Genomic DNA, 15,682 nt, shown 5'->3' with positions numbered 1-15,682 from the left:
GTTACAATGGTTTATAACATCGCCGAAACCTGACAATCACCCAGTTTATATTGGATCGCTGATATGGATAATTTCGCATAATATAGTAATTTGGCGATTTTATTGGCATAGGTTTAGCATAGTTAGTTGCAAGGTCAAATAGTTATAATTTTTTAAAATATGAATCCTCAGGGGTGATGACACTATAGGTGAAGAACATCTGATGTTTTTTAAATTATAGTTGCCCTGTTCGTTATATTTTTGTATATATTGTGGCGGCCGTCTAATCATTTTAATGATTCCGGTGTATTTTCTACATGTAGGCCCTACGCATCATTCATTTTGTATTGTTATCTCATTTATAATATACATTTTACACGCAAATTATGTATAGCTGTATGCCTTTTATCTTCATCCAGATTTGCACGAATCAGTTTTGTTGCAAGAGGTTTTATATATGTAACGATTTTTTAGTTCTGTAACAGCACCTAACAAGTCTGATAAATAGAAATTAGGCTTTTGGTTTTAGGCGCTTACAAGTTTTGCCTAAAAGAGGCAAACATTTCCTAAAAAGCTTTTTAAAAAAAATGATTTGTAAAATTAGTTAACAATATTTTTCAGATAAAACGTAAAACTGTGTTTTTTCAGAATTCGCGAAAATTGGTAATGTCTTTTACATTTCCTAAATAGTTGTTGTATCCTATGTGAGATGGTTCTAACATATTAGGAAAATAAACTTTGCACAGGAACATATTTTCGGAAAATGTTGACATTTTTAAGAACAACAACTAACTTCCAATGTGTTGCTGCTGAAAAATCCATTTTTAATACAAAATTTTTTTAACACGAAGTATTTGCTTATTTATTTCCTTTAAGATAATATTATAACTAAAATTCTCTAAAATATTTTGGTTCCTAATATATCCGTTTAAAACTAATACTACTTAAAATGTTGACTATCGTAAAAAAATGGTACCGGTAACTTGACCATTCTTTAAGATTTGCTAATTTCTTTGCGCACCCAAACTGAGGTTAAATCACCGGTTTTAGCTAGTTCAAGTATGTTACTGCGAACATCCCCTACGAAACAGTAACATAAAAAATCTAGTTTGGGCTGGTACCAACTAGTATAGCAATAGATTATTCCAAACTCACTTTTGAAAGCTTTGGCAGCTCCTTGAACAACAAAATTGTACTTAACAGATTTAGTTTTTTGCTACACAACTATTTCGTACAAAAAGTGCGAAGGAGGCCTACGCTTGAAAATTCTTTGTCTTTATAAAGGGATTTTCAACATACTCTTTAATAAACCGTTAAACATAGATTCAATTTTCACCACAAACATTTTGTTGCATCATCGTCCGATATACTTTGCTTCGTGTTAAAATACAGAGAATCCATGACATTTGGTTGTCATGTTTATAGCAAAATTCAATAAAAACAAAATGTCGCAAAACTACTGCAATACAAGGATGGTAAGCGCGAGCAATGAGCATAATAAGAAGCTTTGTTGGTTGACTTGCATTCAATTTTTTTATAATCCTAATTGTTACCGTATTCTTTCTTTAATTCAGAAAAACAAATAAAGTTATGTTTAGAAGATCAATTCAGTCAAAACAAACACCACATAAGCTAAAGCAAAATTGAAATGACTGTTGGTATTTTTATTTCAGTGATTAGTCCGTTTAGTTAAACCTTAAAACGTTGTTTTATGGTCGTTTTAAGCCTATTTATCAGTGTGTATAAATAAATTTCAATGTGAAAAGGCATGTTGTAAGCCTGCAGACTGGATCTTTCCAACAAACAGGTTGAAATAAGATATTTTGATTAAACAAGTTTTTATGAAGTTGAGGAATTTTATCTTAACATTTACACATAAACAATTTGCTTGCTGTATGATTTTTATGGGTTATTTTTAGTTGATGTATTGCTCACACAGATGATTTTGCAAATTTTAATAGTTTAACTTTGTATTCTTATGGCAAGGACTTGAAGTGGACTTTTCTCTAATAATGGGGTGACTGGGACGTAATCAAATGGTTGCCTTGGACAGAGACTTGTTATTTTTTTTAAAAAGACTTGAATAAAGACGAGACTTGAGACTTAAGGCATTTTAAAATGATTGGTTTACTACGCTAAGATTTTGTACACAATTGTTATCTTACTCCTAAATCAAAATGATTTTCATCATTTTAGACATAGTTGCCTTGATTTCTTCTTTGGAAATTTCAGCACCATCAGTTCTGCAAAGGATAAAGTTTTGAGTTACATTCCAAATAGACAAGCAAATGAACGTACTTTGGCTTTTTCTTAGAAAACGAGTGGCATATATTTAGTATTGAGTGTAATTAGGGTATACAAACAGTGATGACATTTTTTTATTAAGTTCTTCAGTTGATGCAACTTTTTATTGGTTTGATTTTATTTGTTAAAGTGCAATTCTCACTTTGACAAGAGAGTGTATCCGAGAACAGCTAGACCACTTTTGGATTGAACTGACGCTTTGTTTTTCATATAATACTTCTTTCGATCAGGTGTTGACACAATTAGTTTGGGGCTCGTATCCTGAAAGCAAAACCAGCGTTTTTCACGGAATGTTTAAATATGATTTAACCAACTTAAAATATATCCCACCAGGGTAGGAAGTGGAACGAAATCATTAACTACTCCAATGTCTGGCCTTTTTGCCTGCTAATTTAATGACAAATACCAATTATTGAAATTCTGGTGTAGCCTACCAGGTATCAAACACTAAATTTGTAGTATCATCAAGCATAATCAACATGGCCGAACTTTTTCAAAGCACAATATATTTGGGATTAAAATTTTGATAGACAAACTTAATTGGTCCTATTAACGGGAAATTAAAATTATTTAGAAAATTTGCCGAATAGGCAAATAGTTTTTGTCGCTTTCAGAAATTATTAGCAGACATTATGATTTAATTTTTCAGATAAAAAACATCGTTAAACAATTGGCTAAGAATTCGAATATACTTACTCCAGTGAGGGGCAGGTAAAAGTACACCTCGCAAACTGTTGCATCGCCGGCAGAATACACTTGGGCGCCACCATATTGCAAGATAATGTTTTGGAAAATAAGTAAACCATCAAAAGTACCAAACTTGCCCCTTCCATCAGCTCCGAGATTTGAATTTACCTTTCAAAGTGCAGAGAATCGTTATTTTTAGGCTAAATTAAGAAGGTCGTTTTCGAACAAAGTCCTTATCTCTCCTTCATCAATGTTACCTCTATAGAGTATTGCCCTGGCCCGGCTTCAAAATCAATAACAAAAAATGCGGTGAACGGATGTGCGGTGAAGGTTTCAAAAATGTACGATGCACCTCTGATAATAATTTAAAAAAAAAAGGTATGCTACATGTTTTAAAGGGACAACCACTAATAAAATTAACATATTTACGAGTATCTTCTGTCGTAAATTGCTTGTTGACGTCTCGCATTTCCCACTTTGAAGTAAACCTGGAAATATAACTTTATTGCTGAACATTAAAAGTTGTATATGAATATATTTTTTCAAAAGTATAGATAAATGTCGCGGAGTTATTTAATATTCGTGTAAGTTATTGAGGACAGAGAATGAAAAAAAAAAACAGTAACAATATACCTGATTGCATCTGTTGCATATTTAATGTATATATTCTGTCCAAGACAGCTCCCAGTTGCACCATGCAGATGGGTTGCTGAGGGGATTTTATTTATGACAACAACATCACAGAATCATATCGGTTCGTTTTTTTCAAAACTCAGACTTAGGCAGAGCCGTATCTTCGCCAGTTGGGGTCCACTACAAACTCTAGTATGTGGCTCCCATATACAATAGTATTCAGTTAAGATATTTTTGTTAGGTATAAAATCAGTTTTTAGCAGTAATAAATACAAATTATTAGTTTAAAACCCCGTGTCTTGATTCCTTACTGTTATTTATAGCTAAAGTCATTTATAGCCCTAACTTTTTCATAACTCAGTTGAACTCAAGATTTCATTATATGAGCTCACATAAAATGTTACCAAGTTAAACGAGTTTTGTTTTGGTATTAAAATGTAATATTCTATTTATTTTAGGACACGCTGTATTTTTATATCGTCAAAAATTAACAATTAATAAACGATAAAGAAAAAGCTACAAAGTACTATCTCTGTACTATTTATAAATCAAAATCTACCAGGTCTATTATGTTAGAAGTCATATATATTTTACAACAGAGTCTAGCAATGTGGGGGCTTTTTTCTGGTGCAGAAGTGCAGAAGCTGAACCGGTGGTTGGTACGGCACGGTAGTTAGATTATCCTTAATTAACTATGAAGTCACGATAATACCTATTTCATAGAACAGTAAAAATAAGCAACCCGAAACGCCATACTAAAAAATGCTCTAAAATCTAAAACATTTTTTCTAACAGTATTTCTCACACACATTATATAAGAACACGGCACTTGCCTTATTTCCTACGTCAAACATATCCCTTCCTCCGTCATATATTACAGTTGCTGATCCTCTCCGAAATCTCGGAAACTCATACAAGTGAAAATTGTCGATTTGCCGTCTAAGACTGAACGACATCTTTAAAAAGCGCTCGAACAATTCTAAAGCAATACGATTTTTGGTAACGATACTCCTATGTCAAATATATTTCAACCCTTGCTTCACATTTGGGGAAACGATAGCTTTGAAATAAACTGAATGACTTGATTTTATTATGCTATAGTTTTCTTCCTTGAAAACTCTGAAGTTTAAAGGTACAAATTATCTGTCAATAATCGTTCACCAACAAAATGGTTCGATTTGCACAGAATAAACTAATGCATACCTTTAGCGACGCATTTTAAACCACTGAATGGACGACTTTGGGTTTGGTAAGTGATGGAAGTTTGCAGACATGGGCCGCTGGTGCAACTTCGGCTTCTTATTTGGATCCCGTACACGCGACAACTGATAGGGCTGGCCGACCAAGATGTCCAACGACTCCAAACTTAATTTGATATAACATTTTAACAACAATCAATAGTTATCTCGCAACCAGTTTAATATTCCAACTTCAACAAAATGAAACCTAATTGTATAAATAAATTGTATACTGCACATAGGTTTATCTATGATAGGTATAACATATGTCCTCTTTTTCAAAAAAATGCATGGTCTTTGGAGGACACTAAAAAAAATGTCATCGTTTTGCAATTTGCGTTTTCTTGTTAGTCTTTTTAACGAAATAAATTTTCTGTGCGATTTTTCGGCATAATTTTTATGAATGTTTGCCATTGACAAATTAATGGAAACATCCAATATTTATGTTGTGAATTTCCTAAATAATCTGCCTTGTTATCTTGTGTTCCTTTGCTGAAGTAAAATTCCATTTGCAATGTGTGTACAAAATTGGCCTCTTTTAAGGCGATAATTTATATGGTATAGACCTAGTTTATAATTATAGATGTGCAGAGTATGGATCATTTATTTTTAATTTCAAGATGTAGCGGATAATTGTGCAAAAAATATGATTTTCAATCTACAGAGTTGTAAACAAGTCATTTCAAACTGAATATAGTCTCAGTCAGGCCATTCGTGAAATGCCTTAAGATCAAGTCGGGTCTTTAATTCGTAGTCAAATCGGAGTCCAAGTCACCAGTTTCCAAAATAAAGTCCAAGTCAATTCATTATTATTATAGCAAGTCAACTCAAAGTCAAATCACCGATATAACAATAAAACAAAACTACATTAAAATTGGTTCGTCCGATTCTAAGCAATAATTCAAATAAAAAACACCAAATAAACGACATGTAGCAATGTAAATTAAATGTAGATTGTATTATTTTTTTATTTTAATTTACCCATTAATGTAGACACGCGGCTAAAGTGTACCAGTATTATCTAGCAATGCACCGGTATATATTATTATCTAGCAACTAAGTAATTACATGAAAGCACGTATATATTGACTGATTGTCAAAACTTGTACACAAACATATGTATAGCGTAACACGAGCGACTTTACCTGAGTAATCAGCTCCCACAAGGATATGAATCATGGCAAACATCGTCTCATTGATTTCTTTTATGGCTATTTTCTCACCAGAAGGCCTGCGAAGTTGATATATCGTTGGTCGAGCAACCATTATTTCTCAACGTAACAGCACTTATTTAGAAACAAACGAGTAACATGAATGCACCTGCTATGAATGGATATAACTTTGTTTAAATGTTTAATTGGGTGCTTTCAAGAACAGATAAGCAAGGAGTAACAATGCATTTTGTGTGAGTTTATTTAAATTTGGTTAAAGAGAAAATTAAATTTTGTTTATCTTTAGCTTGTAGATTATATTTCACGACTACCGTTCCCTTCAATCTCATGAAATAGCTACCCCTGTTTCTTAACAAAAATCCTTTTTTTAAGAAACTGCGTTTTCCTATTGTGCCTGCTGCGGACGTCGTAGCCTACCACTCTTACCACCCTTACCTTCTGAGCAGAGCCATTTTGACTGAAAAATTATTTACACGGACTGTTGTCAACAAAACGCTTAGAACCGTTAAATTTTAGTCACATATGAGAAACTTACTTCGAAAGAAGAGTATATCCGAACACGGCCTTGCCGCCTCCCGATCGGACAAAAGCAAGATTTTCTGTTTTCCTTCCATGTTTATACGAAGGAATTTCGCGCTCTTTTGGCCACAGGACGAGAGTGCGGTTTGAATTCTGAAGCGGAACAAAAAGTGTTTCCCAAAAGCCTTTCCTGTTAGCTATCCAGAATACTCTCCAAGTTTGGCCTATTAAAATTATAACCGCAATGTACTCGATTTTAACCTTGAAAGGTGCACTTTAAAAAAAGTTGGTTCGCGACTGGAGGTAACTAAACCATCTTATCTAAAAGCAAATCATGAAAAAAAAACTGGAAGAAATCTTATTACATTTTCAACTATATCGCTTATTTGATAATAGTAATGAAGTTATTCGGTATGGGATAAGATCGCGATTCATTTTATCCAACTTGCCGAGTAGCAAAAAATAATTAATCAGACATCCCTAGTTGGGCCCAGCTACCACTTACTGGAGTGAGCGGCAGGAAAAAGTAAACTTCGCAAGCCGTTGGATCCTTTTTGGAGGACAGTTGCGTGCCTCGATACTTGAGAGTGTAGTTTTGAAAGAAAACCGAGCCTTCGAACGTCTCAAACAAGCCACGGACTTTTGTTTCGAATTCGGAGACCACCTGTAAATTTGACAAAGTCATCCAGACGAAATAGGTAAACGCTAAGACTACGTTGACTAAATGATGAAATGCAATCGAAAAACGTGTTTTGCACACCTCTATTGAGTAATGTTGAGGACCCGATTTTTCATTTAGAAGAAAGACTGCTGTAAACGGATGTACAGCAAAGGTTGCAAATGTATACGATGGACCTCTGAAAAAAAGAATTAAGAAACTTATTTTTTTTTATCAGGGTTTCCTAAACATTTTTGCTGCGGACCCCTAAAATTTAGTTTTGCTTCGTTAGGCGAAACTTTTTCAAAAATGACGTCACAATACAAATAGAGTTCATAGATAGACTTATTTCTGTCCAAAAAATGTAAAAGTAAAATAGAGTCTAAATACAGTCAGTTCTAAAAGTTTTATTTTTAATTCGACACTGTTTATTTGAAACTTTAAATATTTCTTAATAATTCACTATATTTCAATTAAGCCCTTATGGGTCCACTAAAACTAGTTCGCGGACCCCCAAGGGGTTCATGGACCACAGTTTAGGAACTCCTGGTATAGATTAACGAAAACCAGCGGTAGTCAAAAGCTAACAAAACCTTTAAATAATACCGCTGAAGACAAAATCATCCAAATAAAGGACAACGCCACTTTTCTAAACAAACTCCAAATTAATTGCAGTTAACTCATAATAAATACACAATGGACTTTTCCTTCCGGAGCGATTGGTTTTTCGTCGAGACAATTTAATTTGTATCGTTATTTGCCAACATTTTACTGACCTGTAAGTTTTGTTGTACACAACAAGTTGTCGAGGCTCCTCACCAATTTTGAAATACAGCTGAAATGCAGAAGAGTAACGTCTCAAGCAATTGTAAGCAAAACATCTATTTAAATTGCGTTGACTTTATTGATTTCGTTTTATGACTAACTTGACTTGAACTAAGGTTTGATACGATAAATTACCATTAGCCTGTGTTGGTGGTGACAATTTATAACACAAAATGTAGGGCACTTGTTAAAATCCTGACAATTCATTATATTTCGCATTGTATATAATTTGTATATTAATGTATATCTACATATTTTTTCATTTAGTTGAAAATGAATAAATATATTGGTGCAGCATTTCGACGGCAGTTAACTTTACATGATCTAAAACAGTGCTTCTTAAACTTTTTTAGTTTTGTTCACCCCTAGCATTTATCTCCATATTTCATTCACCCTTGTCTTTTTCATTCACCCTTGTACACAATAAAACTATCTCGTCTATATATAACAGAACACCCGGAATATCCGCAGAACACCTGGAATTATCCTCAATTTCTGACAGTTCACCCTTATTCACCCCATTTGGTTGGTTCACCCCTGCAAAAATTTTATTCACCCTGGGGTGATCGATTCACCCGATTAAGAAAAACTGATCTAAAATATGTTGGTAAACCAAAAACGGGCTTTTATGTCAGGCTCTTCGCATTATTTCGTGGTTGTATTCGGCTCACCTGATTTCCTGTTTTGAATACATTTTCCACCTTTGAATATCTTCCACCTTCTTTCATTAGGGTTTCCTCAGAATGGGTGGGCAACGGGAAGGGGTAATTATTTGCGACGTCTCTTGTGAGATTACACGAGTTGGATCGAACGCGCTCAAGGATTTCTTTAATAAAGTAAAACATGCAATTTACAAGATACAGAATACTCCTTTTAAAAATTTAGCGCCCAACAAAAAAGCAGGGCATTTTTATCTACATCAATTTTTTTGAGGTGGATCGACAAAAAAGTCAAAAATAAATGCGAATTAACCGAGGTGTTTCTCATTAACTTTAACAGGAGATTCGATGGAACACGATTTTTTCTTTGTTGTTTTCGTAGTGGAAAAGGTTTTCCATTCCAGTAAACCATGTTGGACAATATGACCTAGTCTAATTTAAGCTAAATCAAATAATATAAAGACTGGGAATTTGAAATAAATTCACGTGAGTGAAGTAATTAGTGAGGCAGTTTGTCGAAAATGCCAAATTACAAGGAATTTATTGGTAAAATCCGCAGAAATGTTTTAAGCTTTCTGTACACTTAGTTGTTTTGCTTCTCTAACTAGATTTAAATATGCCGTACAATTTATTCGAAAATGATTTTCAGTCACATCGTTAAATGAAAAAGTGGAACGTAGGACTAAAAGATGTTAAAATACAAAACCTTAATTTACCTGCTTTATCACCTCCCAAAATGATATGCATCATTGTTCGCATTGCGGTCTTAATTTCATCTTCTGAACATTTTATTCCGACGGGTCTGCATAGTTCGTTTAAATCAATAAAAGTTGCTTCAGGAGACAAGAGTTATAACTGTAGGCCTACTATCTAAAACATTATTAGCCGGATATTAATGTGTTTGCATTATGGATCCCAATATAAAAAGTATGTATAACACCGTTGATCAAAATAAGGATAGCTTCACACATGTTCACATTTGGTCAAACAAGAAGATGTATAATCACATATTTATTGAGCAAATCAGTTCGTCAAGCGTAATGCGGACAAATCTTACTTTGATAAGAGAGTGTATCCAAGCACTGAAGCCCCATCGCCAGACCAAACCGACGCATTAACTGCTTCACTCCGTCGTGTTGGAAAAGTGTACGACAAATTGAATTCGCGATTTGATTTCTAGAAGTTAGTTAGTTAAACAATCGCTGATCTTTCATTAACGTACTTCCAAGGCTGGGATATATGACACTCGTGAGCATCATTTGTTAATATTACATAGAAACCTTCACGTAGGGGAAGTGCTGGATCCATGGAACATAGGGACCAATGGACCAATGGCATATCTCGCCCCCTGTTGGCAGAACTAAATAAAATTTAGGTTGAGGGAATGAGATGAGATTTTGTGCTAAGAACTTTTTCCAAAAACTCTGTAGCATGCTTTTGGAATGGGTGATTTAATCCAATTTTTCACTTTTGTGGGTGAAAAATGTACAAAACAAAAAAAAAGTGAAAAATGTACTTTGTAGCTTGACATTCGTAAGTTGTTTTAATAGTCTTAAGTTAATTGTAAATCAGTGAATATTTTTTTGTGGAGAGAGGGGTTATCTAGGTACAGGTTGAAAGTTAGATTAATTAATTTGGTTCAGAGTACTGGCTAGTCATGAGTGTTTTTATTAAAAATGGCGATTAGAGGACCCTTGGAACAGTCTGTTCCCTTGGTCTCTTGAAAATTTTTTAATCATATTTTTAGGTTTTAAGGATATTAGTATGCCAACTTTTAAGACAAGAACATCTAATAATGGGTTGTTTCACTGAGGACCATGGGTGCGGAGTCGGACTCGGGCCTCGAAGGATTCGGACTCGAGACTCAAGTAAGACCAGACCACGTAACACTAACAGAGTCCCGTGTCCGACGTGCGCATGCGCAGTACCAAAAACCAATATTGCCGTCAATTGCAGTTTGTAATAAGCGGAATAGAATATGGTGGATATCTTCGAACCAGTTATTGTGAGTGGATGAATTATATGATATCCCTATAAGTGGATTGCTGAACATCTACCGTATTTAGTTACGTATTTGGGCTGAATACAGGCTGTAGAGTCAGAGTCGGTACTCGACAAATTCGTACATTTGACTATTATTATATTTGCAGATATGTTCTCCTATAAAATAAAAACAATTGATATAATAAACCTGGGGTGCAAATTAGACCAGAAATAAAAAAAATATCATTTCAGCATTTTGTGCCTGTTTCCCTGTGTTTTTATTTAATTTCTCCAAATACATTTTCTTGTGCCACTATTAATACACCATTAACAGAGTAGTTATACACTTCACGAATACTCAGCGCAGTCTTTTGAGATCCAGTCATGCTCTGTTCCATAGGTCCCATAAGTCCTGTGGGGTGGGACCAATGGAAAAAAAAAGTTTTTTTTTTAACTTAGAAGGATATGTCAGATTTAAATTATTTTTTCCATGTGGGATTATAGGTATCCATAGCTGTAAGCTTTCCAAAGGAAATAACAGCGAGTGTTTTTGAGTTGTAATTCGAAAGATATTACGGAAAAAACAAATCCGTTCCATGGGTCCCGCACCTCCCCTAATGGATCAACGGAATGGACAAGGCATGTTTATTATGGACTTCAATTTGAATTTTTATATTTACTTTAGAAAAGCTGATACCTCTACCAATAATTGATGATTTGCATCCAATATTGTGATTTAAATTTTATGAAAGAAACTTGTATTGGAAATGATTATTTTCACAGTTATTAACAATAAATATGCGTTAGTTATTACTACTTCTTTGTATTTTTACCCAGTAATATTTTATTTGACAAGGTCACTTCTCGATAGCTTTCTATTTAAGTGCTTCTCAAAAGAGTTTCTGTAGAACCATTATGATTTTTGTTGTAAAAGACTAAAATGTGGTCAAGAAAACTGAAACACTTTAGGAAGTAAGGAATCTCCTGCAGACAATAAAATGTAAATAAAATATTCAGATGATCTAAGACTGTTTATTAAAACAGAAAAACAAATTTTACAGAATTATATTTTTCGCCTATAAGGCATCGTCAGTTCGTCGGCGAAATAGGCTATATATTTCTGTAAAAATTTAAGAAATGATTTTATGTTTTATCTGTATCTGTCTTATAAACAGTCTTAGATGGTCAAGAACGAAAATAAATTCACATTATTTAACTTCTTTACAAAAGGTAAAGTTTACTGCGCATTTTAGTTTGAACATCACATATCATTAACCCTGTATGATATTTTTGAATTGATTGAATAGCCTAATTAATGAAAACATGTCAAGTTTATTTTGCATGTTTAGGGCAATTTTCAAAGTGGAGAAAAAAAATGAGAATTACCAAGGCTCACAAAATAATTATTCCAGACTTCTTACCGTAGTCAGCGGTAAGAAAAATAGGATTTTACAAGCCGTTGAAGTCCTGGTGGAAAATGTCTGCGCACCTCCATATTTCATCGTGTAGTTAAGCCAAGTAACAGATCCATGAAAATCTTCAACCTTGCTACATCTAGCGAAATCTGAATATACCTTTTAAGAATGTAGCATTTTCAGTAATCTGTTAAAAATTTTAACCAATAAAATATAAAATCGTATGCTCACCGAAATTACGTAACGTTCAAGGCTAGAATTGCTTTTAAGCAGAAACATTGCTCCAAAAGGATGTGTTGCGAATGTTGTAAAGGTATACGACGGCCCACTTAAAAGACATAACATTAGAAATTGTCCAATGATGCATTTTATTTAAGTTAACCGCCTGATTGGCCAAAAACACATGCAGTGTATGTAATTGCTTTACGTTTACTAACTTACCTGTATTTCCTGTTGTAAATAGCAGTTTTAAATGGCGCTTCTCCCACTTTGAATGATACCTGGAACGAAAGTATTTTAGTACACAAAAGCTGTCATTGACTGGCTTTGAACAGGTGACTGTAGCACGTAGATAGAAGATTTCGTGATTTTTAGGCAGATTCACCGCATGTACTATAAACTAACCTAAATTATGATCTGATGGACTGAGACACTCAGCTGGTAGGTTAAATACGATAGGAGGGTTAGAAAGAATAAAAACTAATTAAAATATCCGAGACGATCCTTCATTACAGGTAAAATTATAGGATTTCATCATTTGTTAATGCGTCTTATGGTGGCTTTACATTGCCAGTTATAAAGATGCGGATCATGCCGAAGGTGCACACCGAAGCTTATTCCACGTTAGTAATTATTACGAATTGACTATACGCTATTTTCAGTTTAGGTTACATTTTGTTGTCAAGCTGCATTGCATATTTTGCTATTATCTTACAAGTTTAAACATAGTATGGTACGTCAATTTGATGTAGAGCGACAAAACATAATAGAAGAATGTTTAAAAAAAAAGTGATTCGATAGATCGGAGAAAACGTGTGTTCCGACAAATAAGCAAATGTCTTATTTTTATTTCCAGTATGTATGTACGCTCTCGGAATGCACCGGTGACTTGTGTCACTTATATGCACTTTAAATTGCAAAATGTCTGCCGTTTAATGTTAACTGGCATTTCTTTAGGTTAAAAAAGGACCTACTAGCAGTTGTGTGTATTACCTATGCGTCCACAGCCGCTTTTGTTAAAGATCTTTTAAGTCGTTTAATCAAACTCACATAGTTTCGTCTGTTGTGTTTCTCCACTAAATGGTCGATAAAATGAGACACCTCCTTGGGAATTGGCAGCAAGTAGCGGTGAAAGTTTTCGACGTGCCATGTAAGAATGCCACGTTCTGATAGAAAGCGCTCGAATATTTCTGTAGAAAGGCAATTTCCATAATATTGATTGGTAGACAGCAAGCTGAATATGGAAAAGTTAGAATAGTGGCAAAAGGCAGCAAACGTTTGTGTTGTTTACTTGTCATCCAATAAAATTAAAAGGATTAAAACGGTTTGTGTAAAAGTCAATTTCAGTCACATGTGTCTTGTCAGAGTACAAGACCCCAACGAAATGAGTAAAAAACTAATCACACTTTTTTCACCCAGATTATATATCGACATCGAAACTTAACATATTATTAAAAATTTCAAAAAAAACAAAGTTGGAAAATTTTCACGAGTACTTGACACCAATAAAGTTGCTCAAACAGTTTGAAAGCCAATTTACTTTCTATAACCAAGTAAAAAACCCAAAGCGTCAACATTTTACGTTATTCATACCTGCCACCCAAACCGGGATGCTGCACGGCCGTGTCTCCCTTTCAACTCTGCTGTTGTTTTGTGGACAGGGGCCAATAATGCAACTACGGAGTCTTATTTGTGTTTGTTGCCCAGGGCAGTTGTCGGGACAAGATGACCACTGGGACCAGTGGCTCCAAACTTAAGACAAATCATCGTACCTTATATGTGACTACGTGTTGCAATTAAGCGCAGCCTAATACATGGCGTACGTATTTTAGTTTGGTCGCAAATACTATTTCATAATGTGGAAAACATTCAAGATTTTGATTTTCCTAATAATCCAACAAAACTCAATAAAAAGCAAAATTTAAAAACAGAAAATATGTTGCAATAAAACACTCCAATTAGATTCACGTATTCAAACATATTGCAATTTTTGTTACATTTGTTTAAATCTCAGTGGCAAGAAAAACAAACCATAATCCAATAACCACGTATGACTAACTTGTAATCTTTTGAAATCTTTAATCAGTTACGAAAAATTGAAAAAAAATGTTTTACAACTTTAATAAAGGGTCAGTTTAATGTTTTGTAACGTTGTTCCTTTTTTATCGCAATCCCTTTCGCCCACTTGGACTTGATATTATGGCAGCTCATACCTTGCTGGTCAATTCCCAAAATAAGGTGCATCATAGACATCATCGTATCTCTGATTTCGCCCATTGTAATTTCAATTCCTTCGTATCTGCAAAGTAGATAAGCGCCAAAAATGTATTCGTGCGGCATGGAAAGTATTTAGACAGCAAAAATTTTAAATTAAACACAGAATATACTTGAATCTTTATACGATCTAAGAAATTTGTACATAACACCTAGTAGTATGTATAAATTTTAGAAATTCTTCAAAAAAGAACGGGAAAACAGGTAGATTGTTGTTTCATAATTATTTGCAGAAAGGTTTAGTTAAAAAACATCTATTTTTCTTCTAAATTAAAGCATAATGTAAAGGCACGATTGTTTGACATAGATCTAAGCAAACTGAATAACAAAGCACTCGTTTTGAAACATATTCTCACTTCGATAAAAGTGTGTATCCAAAAACAGCTGGGCCACCTCCTGACTGGACCGACGCCTTATTTTCCGAATATCTTCTCTCATGATCCTTTGCTAGAAAGACGAGTTTGTCGTTAGATGCCTGAAATAAACCAAAGTGTTAATACGGACTTGTTGTATTTACAGTAATTTGCATTTCTCGTAACTTGGAATATTGCCCAATATTCTTGAAATGCTCAACATATGCGTTCTTATCTAACTTTCGACAGTTGTATAGTCTTGACCAAAACGTAAGAAATGATTTCGCTCATTCAATTATCGATGTTCTTCATGAGTTCACTTCAATTTCAATTATTGTTCTTTTATAGTAATAAGGCAATTTAGTAAATACTTTAATGAAAGGAACACACAGGTGGACAAACACTGTGATCTAGCCTATCTTAAGTCATTTTTGATAAACGATCACGGCTTACGCATCATAGCATCATAGTACAACCTTCGACAGGTTAACCGAATCTGTCGATAAAAATGCAAGCAGGACAGGCTAGAAAAACAACTAGCCTGCAGTGGACTCACGACCGGTTAATCTTTCAAAGGTTTACGGTTCACTTATGAAACTTGTTTTGTTTTAACCCATCTCAGCTCAGGTTATAGTGTTGTATTTCATATGCACTTGACCCGCTGAGTCGAAATTATGTATTTTTGACAGATCAAAGCTTCAAATCTTTAACTGGTCTAAGGTTTTGTACTTTGTCTGTTGTTGGTGGGTAGCATTGGACAACAT

At 34.1% G+C, this 15,682-nt stretch overlaps 1 protein-coding gene across 3 annotated transcripts in view; it reads right to left on the bottom strand.

Moving 5' to 3' along the window:
* Positions 1 to 1,270: 1,270 nt before the first annotated feature.
* LOC146135659 (uncharacterized) overlaps positions 1,271 to 15,682 on the bottom strand; it is a 32,540-nt gene continuing 18,128 nt past the window's right edge. For 2 of the 3 annotated variants that reach the window (XM_083395211.1, XM_083395210.1), the window contains exons 20-41: positions 14,922 to 15,040; positions 14,505 to 14,590; positions 13,885 to 14,043; positions 13,342 to 13,481; positions 12,514 to 12,572; positions 12,304 to 12,400; positions 12,079 to 12,231; positions 9,732 to 9,850; positions 9,391 to 9,476; positions 8,687 to 8,841; positions 7,967 to 8,025; positions 7,293 to 7,389; positions 7,038 to 7,196; positions 6,549 to 6,685; positions 5,987 to 6,072; positions 4,807 to 4,968; positions 4,437 to 4,582; positions 3,400 to 3,458; positions 3,228 to 3,324; positions 2,980 to 3,138; positions 2,426 to 2,544; positions 1,271 to 2,222 (exon numbers count right to left, since the gene is read on the bottom strand). In XM_083395211.1, coding sequence (XP_083251337.1) covers positions 2,147 to 2,222; positions 2,426 to 2,544; positions 2,980 to 3,138; positions 3,228 to 3,324; positions 3,400 to 3,458; positions 4,437 to 4,582; positions 4,807 to 4,968; positions 5,987 to 6,072; positions 6,549 to 6,685; positions 7,038 to 7,196; positions 7,293 to 7,389; positions 7,967 to 8,025; positions 8,687 to 8,841; positions 9,391 to 9,476; positions 9,732 to 9,850; positions 12,079 to 12,231; positions 12,304 to 12,400; positions 12,514 to 12,572; positions 13,342 to 13,481; positions 13,885 to 14,043; positions 14,505 to 14,590; positions 14,922 to 15,040 — 2,529 coding nt within the window. In that variant the 3' untranslated portion in view covers positions 1,271 to 2,146. Of the gene's footprint in view, positions 2,223 to 2,425; positions 2,545 to 2,979; positions 3,139 to 3,227; positions 3,325 to 3,399; positions 3,459 to 3,603; positions 4,583 to 4,806; positions 4,969 to 5,986; positions 6,073 to 6,548; positions 6,686 to 7,037; positions 7,197 to 7,292; positions 7,390 to 7,966; positions 8,026 to 8,686; positions 8,842 to 9,390; positions 9,477 to 9,731; positions 9,851 to 12,078; positions 12,232 to 12,303; positions 12,401 to 12,513; positions 12,573 to 13,341; positions 13,482 to 13,884; positions 14,044 to 14,504; positions 14,591 to 14,921; positions 15,041 to 15,682 lie in introns of those variants that run through there. The other variant, XR_014501567.1, reaches the window with a different exon arrangement.

The sequence above is a fragment of the Ascidiella aspersa genome, chromosome 8, assembly GCF_963924565.1.
Source record: "Ascidiella aspersa chromosome 8, kaAscAspe10.2, whole genome shotgun sequence".
NCBI classification, from domain to species: domain Eukaryota; kingdom Metazoa; phylum Chordata; class Ascidiacea; order Phlebobranchia; family Ascidiidae; genus Ascidiella; species Ascidiella aspersa.
The sequence above is the reverse complement of the archived record's forward strand: the minus strand, read 5'-3'. Positions and strand labels throughout refer to the sequence as shown.